The sequence below is a fragment of the Mus caroli genome, unplaced genomic scaffold (assembly GCF_978045245.1).
Source record: "Mus caroli unplaced genomic scaffold, Mus_caroli_1 scaffold_19, whole genome shotgun sequence".
Lineage (NCBI taxonomy): Eukaryota > Metazoa > Chordata > Mammalia > Rodentia > Muridae > Mus > Mus caroli.
Window position 1 is genome coordinate 61,945,508 of NW_028227274.1, and position 20,878 is coordinate 61,966,385.

At 36.6% G+C, this 20,878-nt stretch overlaps 1 protein-coding gene across 2 annotated transcripts in view; it reads right to left on the minus strand.

The window, feature by feature from the left end:
* Positions 1-644: 644 nt before the first annotated feature.
* Positions 645-20,878, minus strand: part of Txnl1 (thioredoxin like 1) — a 41,295-nt gene continuing 21,061 nt past the window's right edge. For both annotated transcript variants that reach the window (XM_021150399.3, XM_021150398.3), the window contains exons 2-8: positions 19,280-19,376; positions 16,304-16,477; positions 13,859-13,981; positions 11,881-11,950; positions 10,541-10,713; positions 7,998-8,102; positions 645-876 (exon numbers count right to left, since the gene is read on the minus strand). In XM_021150399.3, the coding sequence (XP_021006058.1) occupies positions 847-876; positions 7,998-8,102; positions 10,541-10,713; positions 11,881-11,950; positions 13,859-13,981; positions 16,304-16,477; positions 19,280-19,376 (772 nt within the window). In that variant the 3' untranslated portion in view covers positions 645-846. The remainder of the gene's footprint in view (positions 877-7,997; positions 8,103-10,540; positions 10,714-11,880; positions 11,951-13,858; positions 13,982-16,303; positions 16,478-19,279; positions 19,377-20,878) is intronic.

Genomic DNA, 20,878 nt, shown 5'->3' on the forward strand with positions numbered 1-20,878 from the left:
TATATAGAGTGTATGTTTTGGTGAATTTTGATAATAGATTTGATTCTAATTCTAATTTTCCATATTTTTTAATTTTTAAATTATAATAATTTCCATGTATTATAATTTCCCAATTTTTCTGAATTAAATATTAATACCTGCATTACTAAAGGAAATAGCTGACTCTAATGTTTAGGTTTATGCAGAAAGTTAAAATCTTGGCAGGAGACCAGGTTTAGGGTACAGGCCTACAATCCCACCATTTGGAAGGCAGGTACCCAAGGATATCAATGGTGAAGCTAACCTAAAAACAAAATATTTGTAAATCTGTTAACTACCAGTGGTAGGTAAGAGTACTGGGTGTTTATAAATTGGTTTTTGAATAAATTTATAAAGCCTAGATACACAAATGTCTTTTGATAAAGTCAGAATGTACTTGAACTTGGTTAACCATTCCAAATCCATGCATCCAAACATTCCACATACATGGAGGGTTCAAATCCTGTCTAAACACTCCATGTGTATAGACAGTACTCCTAATCCCTGTGGCATTCTGTTCCTCTAGAGATAGACTTTTAGTCAATGTGATACTAGACACAACTCCTAAAACAAGAGGTTAGTCAAATAAAAAGAGAGAGAATGCATTTATATAGAATGACGAAGACTTAAGCTTGGCAAAAGTAGTGACTTTTATTTACAACTGCGTGTATCGAGATTACACTGAAACACTAGTGATGCCATCTGAACAAAAGCAATGATTTATTGGTACTGGCAACAAATAAAAGATTAACAGTTTCCGAAGAGAATCAAGCAATTATCCAGGAGCTGCAAGTCTGACTGCAGTAAGTCTTCCAGTGTCTTTGTACCCTAATGGCTTTCCCCTTTTTTGCCAACCACCTAGAAAAAATTAAAAAAAAAAAGTATAATTTAATGATTCAGAAATATGCTTAAAAAATACTAGCATAACAATTTCAAGACTTTAGTCCTTTTTACCTGGTATTACTTTTTAACCTTGAATCTTTTCTGCATGCAATGTGCTTTTATTGTGGCAGCAAACTGCAACACCCCCTCCCCTAGACACGAGGAATTAAACACATGCAAGCTACTTTTGTTTTCCCATTCTGTCTTAAGAAGAAATTTAACTTTTTCAAGCCAGGTGGACAGTTTAGAGACGTTAATAAAAAGATGACACTACATGAGTAAACCATTCCTAGTGTACTAGTTTTAGGCAGTTAGAAATCTAATGTCAATTACAGTTGTTAAATGTCAATGGATTTAAAACGATACGCTAAACCCATGTCTTCTAGACCTCGCCTTCAACAGGAAAGCAGATCGAGAATGGTGAGCTCTTTTCTAGCTTTAAAAAACAAAAAACCTGGTTGCTAGACAAGGTCTATAAGAAATGTAAAAACTAAAGCTTGCATCTGAGTAATTTAAAAAAAATCTAGTCCTGAAGGTCTATAAAAATACCTTAGTTCCTATAAATGCCATAGCACCAAAAAAAAAAAAAAAAAAAAAAAAGAAAGAGAGACAGACAGATCTGGTATCTACCAGTAAGTCATGAAACCAGGTTCTCTGTTGGTTCTGTGTTCTAGAGTAACTTATCTAAACAGTTTGTCATTAGATAATATATTCTCACAGCATAAATGTCTCAAAAGAAATCCCTTTTATAATGAACTACATGTCTGTTGGTAATAAGTTTCTTACTTTAAAGTGATTCTGTTCTTAATACTAGTGTTCACGGGTCATTAATACATGTGTGTAATAGAAAATAGCTGGGTCAATGTCATTCATGAGAACAGGCTTAGAAACACCTTCCATTGAGAATTATTAACCACAAAAAGATGTTTCTGAGTTTTTGTGTAGTTTGTTTTTCACTTGAGTCAGGGACAACTTTTAAAGAAATTCCTCTTTAGTCCATGCAAACTATAGAATAGCTCAGAAGTCAAAAGGACAATAGCACCAGAAAACCAAAGAGTGAACAGGAGTAAGGAAAACGGGCTTTAAAGTGCACCAGAATGCAGGGGAGATGGGACCGCCTACGCCATAAATGAATTTTAGCTGACGCACTATACAAAATTACTAATCACTGTATTACCTAGGAAATGCAAAACATGGAGCTATTAGATTAAGCAAAAGAAAACAATTAATAGTAAAACAAAATTTTAGAGGATGTGATACAGTAGAAGATGCAAGTTTGCATACTGTTTCACAGGTTGACAACTCTCAACTTTCCAATATGTATTCTCTGTAAAAAAAGAAGAAATTCAGCACTCCATGCGGACTCTTACCGCAAACATAGAGCTCTTTCATTCTGTCTTAATTCTTTATATTACACCCCAGACAAATCAAAGTCTAGGTACATCAGAATTAGATGTTAAAAGCTTTCATTCAGTAAAGAATCCATTGGTCTTCTGCATTAGTGTCTTAACCCAGCCTGTCGTTTAGTCCGTGTGTCCTTCAACTGGCCTTGAGTTCAGCATGAGAGGATACACCACAAAAATATTTTGAGGATATTGTTCCAATATGAAAACTTACAACTTGCAACTAAAACCTAAGAAGTATTTAACACTAGCTCTAGTTAAAGACAAAAACAAACAAAAAAGAAAGAAATGAAAAGAGAAAAAGGAAAAACTTGTACTTTTCAAAACAATTCTCCTGCTCCTAAAATATAAAACTTTAAAATGGATAAAAATATTACTCAACTAAATTTAAAAGCAATTGTAACATTTAAGTTTTACTTCAAAATTATTTCTCAAAATATTGAACAAAACAGCAGTAGGTTAAAAAAACAAAAACAAAACTGCCTTGTGAGCAACATAGTGTGGTAAGAAAATTAAGGCACAACTGCAAGCAAAATAAAGGGCCAACTGAGTTGGTGAGGGTGGCTCTGCAGGAGGAGGTGGCTGAGGCAATCTAGTAACAAGAAGCTGATCCGGACGGAGGCCGAGGCTGAAGAGATCTTGGAGGACAACTGAGAAGTGGGGAGGGTGAGAGCAGTGGGGGGGGAGATGAGCAATGAAGCAAGGGGGGACAGTGAGACAGAGTTTATCTGTATATTACTTCATTAAAAAATCTTCTGCTTTTAGTTCACTGAGCTGTATTAAAAAAGCTGAAAAATAAACAAATAGAAGTGTTATAAAAATAGCGGATGTGGTAAATGGCCAGTTCAGAAAAGTCTATTTTTACAAAAAGTGATAAAACGTGGTCTACTTTTCACATGCGCCTTGTTCCCTAAGAAGCAAAAGCCCCCAATTTTCTCACGTTTGCACACTTACATTTTTAATATAAAGCAATCTATGTAGAAAGCCTATTTTAGCAAAGAAAATATCCACTCTTAGTTAAAACTGCAAGCTTTTCATGCTATACCACCAAGAATGCATTTACAGCAAATAGCCAAAGTATGCATGGCACCTTTGAGGCCAAAACAGAAAACAGAAGGTGTGTGCTACTCTAGCAGATCTAAGGGGAAGTGATAAAGCTGGGACAACGTGCAGAGGCTTCTAAGGTAACTATCCACAACCAAGATTTATCAGTATTACCTTAGCTTCTGTCAACTTAGTGACATAAGCAGGAGGTCAGTGACATGCCGAAAACTAACATCTACAAACACTCACATGACAGAAGAACAGAAGTACACTGAAAATACTTAAGACTTACTACTTCATGATCCATTAAACTGTTGTCAAATCTGTCTTCGCTTAATAGAGGATACACACCAAATATATTTTGAAAATTCAAAAATTACAACATAGATCCTTTCAATATCAGGTCAACTACACTGTAAAGGAAGATCAGTGTAGTCTCCTTGTCACTGGATGACGCGTGCATCTTTGTATTTTCATGCCTGGGTCTCAATGTCTCTATCCAGGGCACCTAATCACTGTACTCTCCTCTATCCAAATTCTACATTCAAAGCAGATCAAGGCTCCCTTTATCCACACTTTTCTCCTACTCTCCTAACGATGGTTGGAAAGAAGAAGATATCACTGTGCTGAGAATATATGGCAATACTTCAACTGTCTGTTGTGTTTATATTGCTGCGTAAGAATGCAGTCTTGTTATAAACAGGGACAATGGTTGCTGTGGCATGGTAATACAGAAGCAGAAACGTCAAACACATTACTATCCCCTTTACTGGAATCCAGAGCTCACTGAGTTTTTAATAAGGAACTCTATAATAAAGGTCCAAATAAGCCAATCTCACATAAATCCTCTTAAGTCTTTCTATATTGAAGATACTGTTTCTTACATAAAAAAAATAACTCTTGAAAAAAATAGTGACTGCAAGCAAAATAAATCTCACCCAGAAGCAATTAAAAAAGCACAATGTAATATTAATATTTTTAATACACCCAAGAAAGCATTCAACCAATTAAACCTTCAACTTTGGAATCAAAGGGTTCTGAATCCTGTTTTAAACCCTTCTGCCATAGCAGCTCTAACACCACTGCTAGGGATTAGAAACTGCTCTTTGAGGAAGGCTGTGAAATCAAACCTGTCTTTAGAATAATATAGTTATTTTCTTTTAAATTCTCATTCTCTTTAAATACAGCACAAGTGGCACATGCTATAACGTAACAGGCTGAGTACAGAAACCAATACTATCATGAGAACTCTACTAGGCTAGTGAATAATTAATAAAAATATAAAGCAGTGTTACTCTTATTAAAGTGGTTTTTCTATTGGAAAAGGTGGGCCATTTAAGACTTTGTAAATTTTATTTTATGTGCATACGCATTTTGCCTACATGCCTATGTGTGAGTGACGAATGTGCCTGGTATCCATAGAGACCGGAAGAGGAGTTCTGATCCTATGAAACCAGAGTTCCAAACTGCTGTGAGCCACCAAATCAAACCCAGGTTCGCTGTGAGAGCAACAAGTGCTTTTAACCACTAAACTATGTTTCCAGGCCCTGAAAAAAAAGTGCTTTTTATTAAAAATATTACTGTTAACATATAATACATTTACTAATGGACATAGGGTTTTTTATTCCCAGTTTAGTCTTTTCTTGTAAAGGCCTCACACTTGCAGCAATCACCCTACCTCATCCAAATCTGCAGGTAAGTGGGAGGGTCTAGAAAAGAGTAACCCAGATCTAGAAAGGCAAATGCTATGCTGTATGTCCTCTTTCATCTGTGGCTCCTACACCAAATCTTCAGATGTAAATATGCAACATGGAGTAACCGGGGCTGGAGAGCAGTTAAGAGCACTGGCTGCTCTTCCAGAGGTCCTGAGTTCAATTCCCAGCAACCACATGGTGGCTCATAACCATCTGTAGTGGGATCTGATGCCTTCTTCTGGTTTGTCTGAAGATAGTGACAGTGTACTCATATACATGAAATAAATCTTAAGAAAGGAAGAAGGGGAGAGGAAGAGGGGGGTAGAGGACGGGGACGGGGGAGAGAGGGAGAACATGGAGTAACTACAGAAATGAGAAAAGTATGAAGGGACTGTAGGGCAGGAGGTGAAGCCCGAAAGAGGAAATAGCAGGACAGAGGTGACAGAAATGGGAGTGGGTGGACACAAAGAGGGAAGAGGGAGATCAATACAGAAGGAAGAGGGACGAATAACACCAAGGTGGTTTGATAAAGTCTCAAGAAACCATATCTTATATTTGCTTAAAATTATATACCTAGGCAAAGACCTAGAGGCAACTTTTGACTTCTGGGAGAAGAAAACTTGTCCTCTCCCAGAGATGTGCCTCTTAAATGGCTTTCTGATGCAGAGTCAGGTTTGAGACCATGACCAAAAAAGAAAGAAAGCAAATAACAACAACAAATGGATTGAAGAGGTTTTGAAAAATACAACACAATATATGAGTATGTAATAAATACAACCAAAGAAAGGAGGCTAACAACTTGAGATAGAGGGTGTGTAGTTGCTAACAACTTAAAAATGGGAAGGGCTGGAGGGAGGCAAGGGGGGAAAGTGATGTAATTCTATTTTAATTAAAACCATTAAAACATACAGTTACTAATATATAGTCGGTTTATTAATTGTAATTTAAAAATTTTCCAACTAATTCCTTTTTGAATCGCACTCTGACACCTAGGAAGGCCTCAAAAGAGGTAGCAAAGCGATCTCAACTTCCCACGCACTGAAAAGTACAGGTACCAGCCACTCGTCCTGGATTCCCTGTTCAATTGTTACTAAATAAGTATGTTAATAAAACCTCTATTTGGCCGGGTGGTGATGGCTCCTGCCTTAAATCCCAAAACTTGGGAGGCAGAGGCAGGCAGATTTCTGAGTTCGAGGCCAGCCTGGTCTACAGAGTGGGTTCCAGGACAGCCAGGACTACACAGAGAAATCCTGTCTCAAAAAAAACAAACAAACAAACAAAAAAAACAAACAACAACACAAATGCTTCTTGATCTTCAATCATCTTTCATATTTTAAATAACACCTGAAACCAATAAGTTTAAGAACTGCTACTTTTCCATCATTTAAATAAGGTGAAAAGGGTAAGTAAAGAATTAATAAAAAACAAAACACTCTTAAGCAAGCACACTCCTCAAAAACAGCTTTGGCAATCAATAAGAAAAGACTAAACAGCTAGATGGATGTGAGATCAATACTTAAGACAGTTATTAAGGCAAACCAGAAAAATTACAACTGAACAGCTGACTGGTAAAAAATGCAGAAGAGAATATTACTTGCATCAAAAACAGAAGTTAAACAGCATATGCTGAAGGAACAAATAGGACACTGAAGCAAAACTTAATAGTAGAAAGATATTAACGTGGGATACAGTATAAACCTTACGGAAGAACGATGCTAGTGACAAACTACACAACAAACAGCTAGAGCCAGGCCAATGCATTTAATTCAAGCCAGACAGGCAGACAGCCAAAACATCTTTGTTGCTCATGTCATTTTTCCAGGAAAACACATCCCATAGGGTAAAAATGAAGCTGCTTTATACCTGCTTCTTCTGACTAAGTATAATACACATACAAAATATCTGGGCATGGCAGAGCCAAGTACTTAATTATTTCTACAGTCCCAAAACTTAATTATGCTATGAGATAGTAAGAAGTGACTGAAAAGTAACCAGCAAAAATATGTATTATCCAGGTTTTCCATTTATTTTATAAAAGCTAACATGTACCTCAGTGAACCATCTACGGTTAAGCAATTTAGTTTTCTATAATTGAATCAGGTCTATAGACATCACCAAAAAGAGAAAGACTTCTCAGGATGTTCTGACTCCACAAAACAAGCCCCTGCATGAAGTGTGCTGGGAATGAGGTCCTGGACCATTGGTAGGCACAGCCATGAGCAGCACTGTGGCCAATGTGTCCTGTGCAGTCACGTTTCCCAGGACACTGCAGGTTTGGAACTAGGAAAGCTCGCAGTGGCACCTCTCTGAGCTGGGTGTGCGTCTTTAAAAGCTACCCACACAACTGCTCCCAGGAACAAGGGGCCCAGAAAGCATGGGAAGAAGCTGACCCTCACTCCTCAAAGTCCTTGATATGCGCGCGGTAGGCTCCATGGAAGCCTTAGGGTTGTATCCGTCAAAAATACAGACATACATTTATAAAAATAGGAGAAAACTTATACAACCACTTTAAAAGTATTTGCTGAAATGTGTCCTTTCAGAACACAGACAGTGCTTAGAAAGTCAAACATGTCCATGTGTAACATTTGTGTTTATTCTTTCAAAATAAAATCATTCAGATCTTTGTAAATACATTTTCATTATCAGCAAAGTCCTTAAAAATCTTACTATGCCTTCCAAGTACTAATTTAACTATAATTTCTTCCTTATTCCCAAGCATCTTCTATTATTATTACTTCTCACTCAGGTGTATTCACTAATCTTTATTCCATCAGTTACGTGTTATATTTTACTACAGACTTCTTTTAGTTTAATATCTCAACATGGTACATTCATATACCCTTTCATGAGACAGTTTTGAATCTTTATGTTTAAAAGAAGGACAACTAAAATATAAGAAAATTTTCCTTTGAAATTGTATTTGTATTTTCCTTAATTATCATTTGAACAAACTTACTCGTTTGAAGTCATTCATATTTGTTGCCTGGACTGGAGTACCAATGAAAGTAAAATATGAAATTCTCGTTGTTTCTTCTTCTCCTTGATTAGACTGAACAAATAACTACAAGAAGAAAATCACATTTATAATTTATAATTAGTCTATTTTTCATGACCATGCTTTAGATTTAATCTATTTGCTTTCTTAATAAAAACATCTTCTATTCTTTTTAAGAATAAATAAAATTACTTTACACTTACATTAGTGTTCCTAAATGACTGCCTATTCCCTGTCTGCACTGCAAGTCTCACGTTCTCCAGGGACACCCTGGCAAGATGGCCACATACGCAAGCTCGTGGTAATGTAGCACACGGGTATAGAGAAGTCATAAGTAAAGTCTTTACAGACTACATGAAAGAGTGGGAAACTCATGGTAGACTGCTATTAATAATTTTATTAAAATCAGTCTTTCATCTGTGGGAAATCTCTGTAAATGTATTCTCTCTGATACTCACACACCCATTCTATTTCCTAGAATAACAGAAAGAAATGATGTTGGCAATCTGCTAAGACTACGTTCTGCCCTTCGATTGGTTTTAAGGCCTGACTCTAAACTCTCTGTTTTAGAATTTCTCTCGGTACATAAGAAATAGAATTACTTATATATTACTTATATTGGGTTTTGAAAAAAAATTCCTCTATTAAAAAAATTAGATGATCTAAAAATGTTCTCTACCTAAAAATATTATCTCAGCTGGGCAGTGGTGGCTAATGCCTTTAATCCCAGCACTTGGGAGGCAGAGGCAGGAGGATTTCTCAGTTCAAGGCCAGCCTGGTCTACAGAGTGAGCTCCAGGACAGCCAGGGCTACACAGAGAAACCCTGTCTCAAAAAAAAAAAAAAATTATCTCACAGAACAGGGCATACACTGGTCTACGCCAGGTCCCAGGTTCTCTGTGTAGATATTATAAAGTGTGTAAACACGGAGGTTTCTGATTTGTAAGCTTTCTTCTCTTGGGCCCTTTTCCTTCTGTTGGTTTGTCCTGTCCAAGTTAGATGCGACAGTTTTTGTTATCTTTTATTCTGTTATGGTTTGTTGTTATCTCTTAGAAGCCGGTTCTTTCCTAATGAGAGACAGAAAGGGAGTGGATCTGGGTGGGAGGGGAAGTGGGGAAGAACAGGGAGGAGTAGAGGGAGGGAACTAGAACTAATCGGGATATAGTGTATGAGAAAAAAAGTCTGTTTTCATTAAAAGGAAAATAAGCTGTTCCTCTTCACGTTGCTCTAAGATAGTAGTTACTGATTTTTATTGTTTTTATTATTGAAACTCCTTTCAAAGAGTTTATCTAATCAATTTAAAGAATATAATAAATATACTATTAAACCAGTTCACAGCTTACTTATGTTTAAAATTCATCTTCCTTTGATTAAAGTCTGATCAAAACTATTACTTTAATTCAACCTTTATTATCATAAAAGTGATAGGTATGCCTTATGTGTCTTCACTTAGGTCACTGCCTAATTTTCTGGATATAATGCATAGGGTCTTGAGTGACAGAGCTCTACTACAACGTAGCCTGCATCTTCCGCATTATTTAGATAAAATGTTTCAGATAATTAAACCTCAGCTTGTTCACACATATTGATCACAAGACATGTCCATTGTAACCTTCCAAAAAAGAACTTAGAGGGTTCTTCTGATGATCTATCAATACAATGGTATATCAGTTTGGTATGACTTGAACTCAGTGCTCTGTGGCTGGTTTCTCCGTTCTTTTCATAGTTGAATCACTCTCTGCCACTAGTCAATATTCAGATAAACCTTAGTTAACTCTTAAAATATAAAGTCATCTCTTTCAAAATCATTTTTAGCTGGGTATATTAGCTAATGCCTGGAATTCCAGCACTTGGAAGGTTGAGACAGAAGAACTGTTGTGAGTTCAAGGCCAGTTTGGGCAATACAGCAAATAACAGGCCAACCTGGGCTACAGAGTGAGATTCTGTCTCATAAATAAATAAATAAATAAATAAATGGGCTACAGAGTGAGATTCTGTCTCAAAAATAAATAAAATAAAATAAAGCCAGTCTTAGTGCCATAGTCTGGAAAATTAAACAGAATTTTCACACAGGTACCAACCCTCATCACCAGAGCATGTATAAATACCTCCAGTTTCTGTGTAAATGTTCTAGAACAAACTGACAAACCCCATGAATCAACCTCCACTTCTCAACTTTATTGGATAAACTCTACTTTAAAAGATCATTTAGAGAGGCTGGAGAAATGACTCAGTGGTTAAGAGCACTCACTGCTCCAGGTTCAATTCCCAGCACCAACGTAACAGCTCACAACTGTCTGCAACTCCAGTCCCAGGGAATCTGACATCCTTACACAGGCTTACATGCAAGCAAAACACAAATGAACATAAAATAAAAATAAATAAATCATTAAAAAATTATATAATAATAAAAAAGATCATTTAGCATCACCTGGGACATAGAATTTCAGCAATACTGCCCTACCCACCAACCAAAGGAAGATAAATTAATGAAATGTTACTCACAGTTACACTGTTAACATTCTGAAATTTAACATAACGAAGAGGAACAATGCCATCTTCTTTAATGTCATCCTCTGTCAGTTCCAGAGCTTGAGTTGGCTCACTCCTTTCCGCCTCCTCAAAATCCATAGATCGGGGTAGGTTGATAAAAATTTTTACATATTTAGGACCCTGACCTAGAAAATGGTTTTAAAAAAAATGAAGTACTAAAAACACAGTAATATACTTTTACTTTATCATCAAATGTATCTTACACAGAAACCTATGTAGGCCTACATACACACACACACATACATACATATAGGCACATACCAACAAATTTCAAAAACCTCCAGTAAAATTTAATCTGAATATTGGCAATCAATCTTTTTCCCCCAAAATTTACTTGCTGGTATCTTCTTAGACTAGTTCCAGTCTTCATTAGGAATAAGAAAACACAAGCATGCACACAGATATAAGCAAGTTCCTACTCTCAATGACAAAAGACATACAATGAGTTGGATGTGGAGGGGACACCTTGGGAGGCATAGGTAGGCAGATGTACATAGCAAACTCCAAGCCAGCTAAGGCTACATAGTGATATTCTGTTTTAAAACAAAAAAAGCTATCCCATAATAAATATAACACTATCATTGAAGAGCTATATAGAAGGTGGTAGTGGATACTGATAGCATATGCAGGTGAACAACCTTTCATAAAATAAATAGACTAACTTTTTGTTACCAGCAAGTTGTACATTTTGTTACCCAGGAGGAAAACATTATTAGCATTAAGACTTATCCAAAAAAATTTAATAAAAAAAATTACTAAGTTTTACTTTCAATCAGTTAAAAAAGAAACTGAACAAATGAAGCCCCTTAGTCTTGACTGCCTTCTCTCTCAAAAACATCAGCAGTAACAGAGAAAAAAGAGAGTTGTGGCAAAAAAAAAAAAAAAAAAAAGAACAAACGAACAAACAGATGATTTTATGAAACATAAACCCAAGTCTGTAAAGCCACATTGCTATTTACGGACATGACAGTCCATTATTAATAATGAACAAAAAGTAGGACTTGGAGCCTCATTTTTATCACCCTGAATAAGAACAGTTTGAAAACAATTTTGTTTCTAAAAAATGCCTGCCAATAATTTAAAAATAGGAGGAAAGAATCAGTACTGTGAAAATTGAGGGAAAACAAACATTTTTACTTTAGATCTTAATTCCACGTTACATGGACATTTATAATCTTCCATGAACAACACAGAAGACCTACCTCTATCTGAAAAATAAAGTAAAAATAAATGTAAGCCAACAGGTTTAACAAAGCAGAAAGTTAGATTTTAATTGACTGCCCTTTACTCACCATTATCTGGTCCTTGAAACTTCATGGAATAAAGCTTAACAGGCTGATTGAATGCCACAGTAATAAGGAGCTGTAGGGAAATAGTTTAATTATCAAAGGCTTTATTAACACAAGAAATATACAAAATGGCTAAGGGGACTAAAATAAGAGTGGTACAAACCTAGTTCACCTAACAAAACCACTGCAATATAGATTCTGTAAGCCGAAATTGGCTTGTCAGTTAAGGATTGCTACCACCAATTATTTATACAGAAAAAATTAATGCAGTAAACTTACTAAAATTATGTGCAAGAGCCTAGCATCTGGGGCTGGAGAGACGGCAGCCAGTGATGAGCACCAGCTTCTCTCCAGAGGCGCCACCTTCAGTTCCCAGCACCCACATGGTGATTCACAGTCATCTATAGCACTCCAGTCCCAGGGATCCAACACCCTCTTCTCACGTCTCTAAGGGCACCTGGTATGCATGTGATGCACAGGCATAAATGCAGACAAAACACTCATATGCATAAAATAAATAAATATTTCCAAAAAAAGCTAAGAACTTAGGACCTACAAACTGACAAGTAACAAAGTTCCCAAATGTAAGTACTAACTTTTAACATGCAATACACATCTTTTCTAGTGTATCAAGTACTTAGCCACCCTGCTTGACTACTGGAAGGCAATACACCACTATGCAGAACAACTGATCCTCACATCAACTGTGATCTAAAATTCAGAAAACAGGACTCTCAGGGCCAGCACTGTGGCTCAGTGTGTTGTACAATGCTCTGAGTAGTGAGAGAGACAAAAGGAAGGGGAGGCACTTGGATCTAAGGCCCTAAGGCCTTCAAATCCTGACTCTCAATTTCTCTAGACGGTCACATGGAACTAAGACACCAATGCTGTCTGGAGTCTCTCTGAAGCTTTAAGTTATCCATTAATTTTCTGTCCATTTAAAGCTATATTTGTTGTTCAGAGGTATACTCCTACCCTGCAGGAAAGACTTCCCTTAACAGAAGATTTCAGCAAAGCAATAGACAATGCCACCATCTATACTGTCCTGTTTTTAGGTAACTATACACAGAGATATCTGAACCATAATCCTGAAGCTGTCATAAGGCAACTCTAGCTAGAAGGAAAGGGTTACACTTATTATTTCAAAATCATATTGTGATATAAGAAAACAGCTATTTCCTCTGGTTACATCACTTTTCATACTTAACTCATAACTGTGTGTTAAAACATAGCAATCATGACATGTGAAAAGCTGAAATGCTGGCAGAAAGCAGGTAAAAGGAGAAAGCTAGAAACTGATCAGGTCAGCAAGACTGCCTAAAGGCAGTAAGTAAGGAGCCATCAGCTCTGAGGAGAAGGAGCAACAACATGCAGATATACACTTTATGAACTTTTGTGACCAAGTAGAACAGGAAACAAGCACACACAGAGGACTAGAAAGTAACTTAAGGAAAGCAGCACCCACAAGGTAAAGATGGTGTGATTCAGGTATTGTCCTACTTTCTCTGTGGCAAGAGCAATTCAGGGAACAGGAAAAACAAAAAAACAAAAAAACAGTATGTTTTTATCTGGGACTAGAGAGAGAGTCTTATATGGGAGTTCTCATCTAACTAATCTTTACTGCTCAGACACAAACTATCTGTGTGGGAAAAACATAGAAAGCAGTATAAAATGACCAATAGGTGATGATCCAAGCAGCAGTGGAGCACACCATGAATTCTGCAATGTTCTTTAGGGCACGCATGGCAGCTCCCACAGAACACAGAAAGGAGATGGATCCAGACAGAAGTCAAAGAAACCATACAAAGAAAAGGAAGAAACGCTCGTCTGGAAAAGAATGACATAAGCCACAAGACGAGGACCAGAAAAGGCAAAGATCATCATCTGGAAGAGAGACGTGAGACGTAAGGGGACACAGGACAGAAACAGCACATGTAAATAGTGATCGTCCCTACCAGCCTTAACACAAGCACTCAATTACCTGCTCATCACAGTCAGACTCCAAGAAGGACATGTCTTTTCGTAAACAGTTGTCAAAGCCGTGCTCATCACTTTCATTAAGACATTCACAACCAGCTTTGTTAATAAAAGGCATTAAATCCATCTGAAACAAAAGAAATCAAGAACGTAGACAAAACATTTGGCTTTAGCATAAAAAATAGACTTGAACCTGTGCTTCTTTTTGAATCGGTAATTTTGAAGAAAATGTTTGCTTTAAAATAGTTACTGAAATTTTTATAATTGTCTTTTCAATTGAATTTCTGACTGAAATCTGTCACTAATAATTATTAAAACTAAATCTAGGTTTACCCTACATAGCAAGGTATCAGAAACCCAACTTGCAGGCCTTGGTATTCCCCAGGACATTTACTACAAAGAACACATGACTGTATATACAGAAGCCTCTCAAGGATCCAGGACATTTCCAACCTGTAACTTGGGAAACAGATTTAAGAAGTACAGAGTCTGAGGTCAACCCTAAGTATTCATGAGACCCCATCTCAAACAGAACCAAACCACACACAGCAAAAGCAAGCAAGCCCGCAAACAAGCCAACAAACAAACAAACAAACAAACCAAAAGGAAACTAACAACAAATATGATCATCAAAAGAGTAAGTCCTGTCTCCGTGACACACTCTGTGAGAGGGCAAACCCGAAACTACAAATGGCAAGCTAGCAAGCATCAGCAGTCTAACCTCATTCACCCTAAGCAATAGTCTGAACCCTTACTTCATGGGCTCCCTCCTCCCTTCATAACATCTAAGTAAGAACAGTGCTCAGTCCCTTCTTAGGGAAACTAAGTCCTTAAGACCAATACAACCTGCAATCAGGTCCAGGCACTACAAGGACTAAAATCAAGGTGAAGATGCTGGCTGTGAAATTACCACATTAGTAGGATTCCAGTAGCTTAGCTATAGATAGCAATAGGTCATAAAGGCACAGTTGCCTAATTTGGAGGCTGCTTTTCTTTAGGTCAAACCAGCTGGAACCAGTGACACTGTAGTTGAGTCTAGACAACTGTCCCTACCCAGAATGTCTTTGTCTCATCATTTCTGCTGAGCATATGCACTATGGGAACACAGTGTAACCACACTGCAGAAACTACCAGTTACTTCACCTTCTCTCCTTATCAAGCTTTAGCACTCCCTTATCCCTTAAGTGTTCCTAAATAATATCCTTGGCGACACAAATTAGAAACTTGTTTTCTGGTCTTCATGCTTGGAAAACTTGTAAATAAACTTTCTCTTTCCCAAAACTTGTTTCAATAATTGGCATACGTTGTACCAATAATTGGTACAACGACCTAGTTCAGAAATTATCCATCCTGAACCAAATATGGTTTACATTTTCTGATTGGGTGTTATTTTAAATAAAAACTAACTGTATAGACTAACAGAAAAGAAATAATGCCATTATTACGTTACAGATACTCAATGACAAAGACACAAAGAAAAAGACACACACACAATGCACACACACAAACCATGCACACAAAGCAAGCTCTCCTGTCTACCTGACTAGTTTTTCAGCTTGAGTTTAAAGGGTTTACAGACAGGAACACACTGATCTGCCTTACTGTAACTAATGTAAGTTTTTTAACGTATTGACTGCAACTTGAGAAACAATTGTAGCACCATAAAGTACTACATCTGAACTCAGCTTCCTTCCTGAATCATTTCAAACCACACACAACTACATTAGAACTATGCATACTATGTAGTTTCAAAATATTATTGAGTTCTTCAGTCTTCATCTTAAAGTAAAAAAAAAATTACTCTTAAAATACACTCAATTCTAAAGTTACATTTGATTCTAAACTCAACAAAAGTAGACTATAGGAAGTTAAGCAATATGGGGATTCAGTATATTAAAACTCAAGCCACTTTATATAACTATAAACATGAGAAATATTACTTGGGCGCTGGCAGTACACTCCTTTCATCCCAGCATGGTGGATGAGAGGGCAGAGGCAGGATAATCTCTAAGTTCAAGGCCAGCCTGGTCTATAGTATGAGTTCCAGGACAGCTGGGACTACACACAGAAACTCTGTCTTAAGGTGGGAGGTTATAGGGGGGTGGGAGGGGGGGTGGGGGACAGAGAGACAGGGAGAGACAGAGACAGAGAAAGAGAGAAAAATATTTTTCAATGCCATATTTTCCACTCACAGGAGGGGGCAAGAATTAGAATATGGTTATTTAACAGTTTAGAAAACAATTGTGATAAAGGAATTTAGCTGAAGAAATTTAGGGGAAAATGATTTACAAAGAAGACTTAAGGTTATAACAGACAAAACTCAATCCGTTTAGTTTGAAAAATGCTCATTTGAAAGTACTTTGAATTAGTAAGAAATAAATCAGTACGTTTCATTTCAACCACGTAACATGAGATTTAAGCCACTATCTTTACTCCTCTGATGACATACATAGCCCTTTGGAATGTCTGCGTCCTCATTGCTTCCAGGATCATTTTCTAAGTGCTGCTTGATTTTCTCTTCTAGTCCCACGGCATCTGCTCCTTGATACTGATCGATTCTCACTTTGTTTCGAAAAAACAAAAATGTAGGTGTTGCTGATATATTGTTGGTTGCAGCTGTTCCCTAGAATCAGCAAATTAAAGCATTAAAAATTAAAACAAATCTTATACTATTTTTTTTCTACAGCCTTAAGCAAATTAAAATATCACAAGTTCTAACCAGGAAAATAAAATAATGTATTCCTAATTGTTATTGAAGAGAGCAATAGGATCAGTGGTTAAAAGCACTGGGAGTTCTTCCAGAGGACCCGAGTTCCAGTTTCTAGCACCCACGAAGCAAGCAGCTTGCAACCACCTATAGACTGCAGTTCCAAGTGATCCAATATCCTCTTCTGGCCTCTGCAGAACCCAGGAGCTCATGTGGTCAGCAGTCACGAATGAAAGCAAAATACCCATTCACATTAAATGAACAAACGAATAAAAAAATCTTCTTAAAGAGCAGACCTATTGTAAGGGAGTTGCTATGGAGACACAGCTATATTACATAAGCTTTATTGCCATATACTTTATCTAACAGAACCTTCTACTACAGAAACTAATTAATGGCAGGCAGCTTGTTTATAATTATGCAGTATGAATTTAAAAAAAAAAATAACCAAAGGCTGGGCACGCTAGTAAACTTTTAATCCCAGCACTTGGGAGGCAGAGGCAGGCGGATCTCTTGAGTATGAGGCCTGCCTGGTCTACACAGAGTTCAGGCCAGCCAGGGCTAAATAGGACTGTCTCAAAAAAATATAAATAAAATAAATTAAAAAAAAAAAAATAAGAAAGGTAATGATGAGTCAATACAAACCAGTGGTGCTAAGAAAAACTATCCACCTGAAAAAGAAAAGCCAGTCCATACCACTATCAAAACAAACTAAGACAAATGTCTTTTGTCTCAAAAAAGGGTCACCTCATCTAATTTCTACTTTTACAGAACTAATTTCAGACATCATAAAAATAATAGCTATCTTTTAAATTTTTGCTCTAGTTCTATAATACTGACTGGAAATGAATAACCAAAGCACCACTATTTAAATTCTGATGACTGGGCTGGCGAGATGGCTCAGTGGGTAAGAGCACCTGACTGCTCTTCCAGAGGTCCAGAGTTCAAATCCCAGCAACCACATGGTGGCTCACAACCATCTGTAACGAGATCTGGCGCCCTCTTCTGGAGTGTCTGAAGACAGCTACAGTGTACTTACATATAATAAATAAATAAATCTTTAAAAAAAAAATTCTGATGACAATGATTTTAAAATCAGCAAAGCAAATCTGTCCTTTCCCATACACAAATTCTATGAAGACATACAGAAGATAAATCATTCAAAGAAAAAAAGTATAAAGGGTAACCTCTCTAAATTCCAGAAGAGACCTATTAGAACAGTACTATACTAAAAAGTAAAACTTAAGACACAAATGTGAACTACTCTTATGAACTAAAAATACTTAGCATATGAAAAACACCTGCGGGCTGGTGAGATGGCTCAGCGGTTAAGAGCACTGACTGCTCTTCCAAAGGTCCTGAGTTCAAATCCCAGCAACCACATGGTGGCTCACAACCATCTGTAATGAAATCTGATGCCCTCTTCTGGAGTGTCTGAAGACAGTTACAGTGTACTTATATATAATAAATAAATAAATCTAAAAGTAATAAAATAAAATGATATGGTCAATGTTAAAAAAGAAAAAAGAAAGAAAGAAAAACACCTGCACAGTTCTTTATTTCTTGATTCTCTGCATGCAAATACTACCCTGCCATACAACCACCACACTACAATCACCAGGCTGTTGTGCCTATAGCACTATGCCCCAAGTAACACATTCTCCTACCATTAGAAAAGGAAAAGACAAATCACAGATTGTGCAAAAATATTCGCAGACTAAACAAAGTACTTTTACCTGTAATGTGTAAAGAACACTTATAAATAAGTAAGAAGAATGACACCCAAAAGAAAAGCCAACTTTTGGAATAGGTAACTTGACAAATGAGGTACTTAACACAAAAATTAGTTAACGGGAATCAAGGAAATTCAAATTGAATCTACTTTTACTGTAATATGTTTAAAAAATAAAAAAAGCAGTATTCAGAATAGAGGAACTGAACTTTCTTACATAAACTGTTCTTAATGCACAAAATATAATCACTCAGGCCAGGTGTGGTGGTGCTCGCCTTTAATCCCAGCACTTGGAAGGCAGAGGCAGGTGAATTTCTGAGTTTGAGGCCGGCCTGGTCTACAAAGTGAGTTCCAGGACAGCCAGGCTACACAGAGAAACCCTGTCTCGAAAAACCAAAAAAAAAAAAAATATATATATATATATATATATATATATATATATATAATAAAATCACTTGGGGCTGGAGAGATGGCTCAGCAGTTAAGAGCACTGACTGCTCTTCTGAAGGTCCTGAGTTCAAATCCCAGCAACCACATGGTGGCTCACAACCATCCATAATGAGATCTGATGCCCTCTTCTGGGGTGTCTGAAGACAGCTACAGTGTACTTGCATATGATAAATATATATATATAATAACTTTACAAATAACTTTGTAGATGAGATTATGAAATGATTAAACTACAATCAAAACTGCTCTGTTATACCTTGTGATCAATTATCCAATGCCTCAGCCTAAGATACTGAACTGTCAGGTAACCTATTACTTTAACAACATCCTATTAATTTCACCTCATAAAAGAAAAACTTGGCTATACTGCTAACCAGTATAGTCAAAATTGCATTGATAATAATCCTGACATTTTCCTGTCTTCTAAAGAATACAGTAATGAATAAAGACATAGTAGATAATATTAGTGTAGGATTTTGATGTGTTTTATGAAAAAAAGGAAAAAAAAAAAAAGACTCCCCCGCTGCCTTACTTACCTGGCACTGATGCACATCTACTTCCAAGAAGACTGCCTGTGGGTACTTATTACTCATAGAGCTGAAAGCCGGGGCAATCCGCAGACACGGGCCACACCTGTGAGAAAGAGCCGTATCCAGTAAATCATACAAACACTGGCTTTAGGCATTCAGGAATATTCACCTGGGTTATTTATAACATTGTATTAATACCACATTGCCTTACTGAGTACAGATACAATATTAGGTCTTAGGCTTAAGACTGTAAAAATCTTTGTTCTCATCCAAAGAAAAAAATAAATAAATAAAGGGTTATGTTTATAAATTTTTAAAAAGTCAGCATGGTCAAAAGAAATCAATCCTCCTGGATTAGGATTAATAAACAATCTCAATTTTTAATAAATGAAACTAATAATTTATATTCTAACATTTATGGGGTCTTTTCAGTGACAGTGCTAAATGAAGTGGTTATTCTCATTTCAAAAACAAACAACAACAAAAACCTCTCACTGAATACATAATCAATGATTCCAGATAAACTGAAGATTTAAATGTGAAGTAGTAAGTACAACAGGAACTAAAAAAATAAGAAAACAGCCTAGGCTGAGGTCCAAAGCTAAAAAAAAAAAAAAAAAAAAAAACATTAAGACCTATCATAAAGAAACCCTGTCTCGAAAAACCAAAAAAAAAAAAAAAAGTTTTGCTAACAGCATGCAATACAGTAGGCTGAACATGTAATTTGGAAACTTTTAGAATTCAAAATGATCCTAAACCTCAAAACTAGAGAGCACCCGACTGCTCTTCTGAAGGTCCGAAGTTCAAATCCCAGCAACCACATGGTGGCTCACAACCACCTGTAATGAGATCTGATGCCCTCTTCTGGTGCGTCTGAAGACAGCTACAGTGTATTACATGTAAAAAATAAATAAATAAATCTTAAAAAAAAAAAAAAACTAGATATTATATCAACATTAAACTGTGTGGGTATCAGAGCATTCTGAATTTCAAATGTTCAGATTTGAGATGTGTAACTGTAAAGTCTACTTAACTATTCCAAACCCCAACAAACTTTGAAAGCTGAAAACACTGATCCCATACATCTCAGGTACGGATAAACAGTCTGTACGGGGACAAACTGGTTAAGAGATAAAGACCTAAAAAAAGCAGAGTCGTACGATATTCAACCATATGACTTATAAAACAGTTGACAATCCAAGCACTAGAGAAAGGTGATCTTTTCAGTGATAGTGCAAGATCAAGTGGATAGTCACATTTAAAAAACAAATGAGGAAAAAAAAAAAAAAAAACTCTCACTGAATATACGATCAACAAGTCCAGAACAACTGAAGCTTAAGTATGTAGTAAGTACAAGGACCAAAAAAATAAATAAATAAATAAATAAAAAAAGGAAGATAAGAGTTCTTAACACAAAGGACTGATATCTGATAACTTTAAAATACCAACAGGAGCCGGGCAGTGGTGGCTCATGCCTTTAATCCCAGCACTTGGGAGGCAGAGGCAGGTGGATTTCTGAGTTGGAGACCAGCCTGGTCTACAAAGTGAGTTCCAGGACAGCCAGGGCTATACAGAGAAACCCTGTCTCAAAAAACCAAAAAAAAA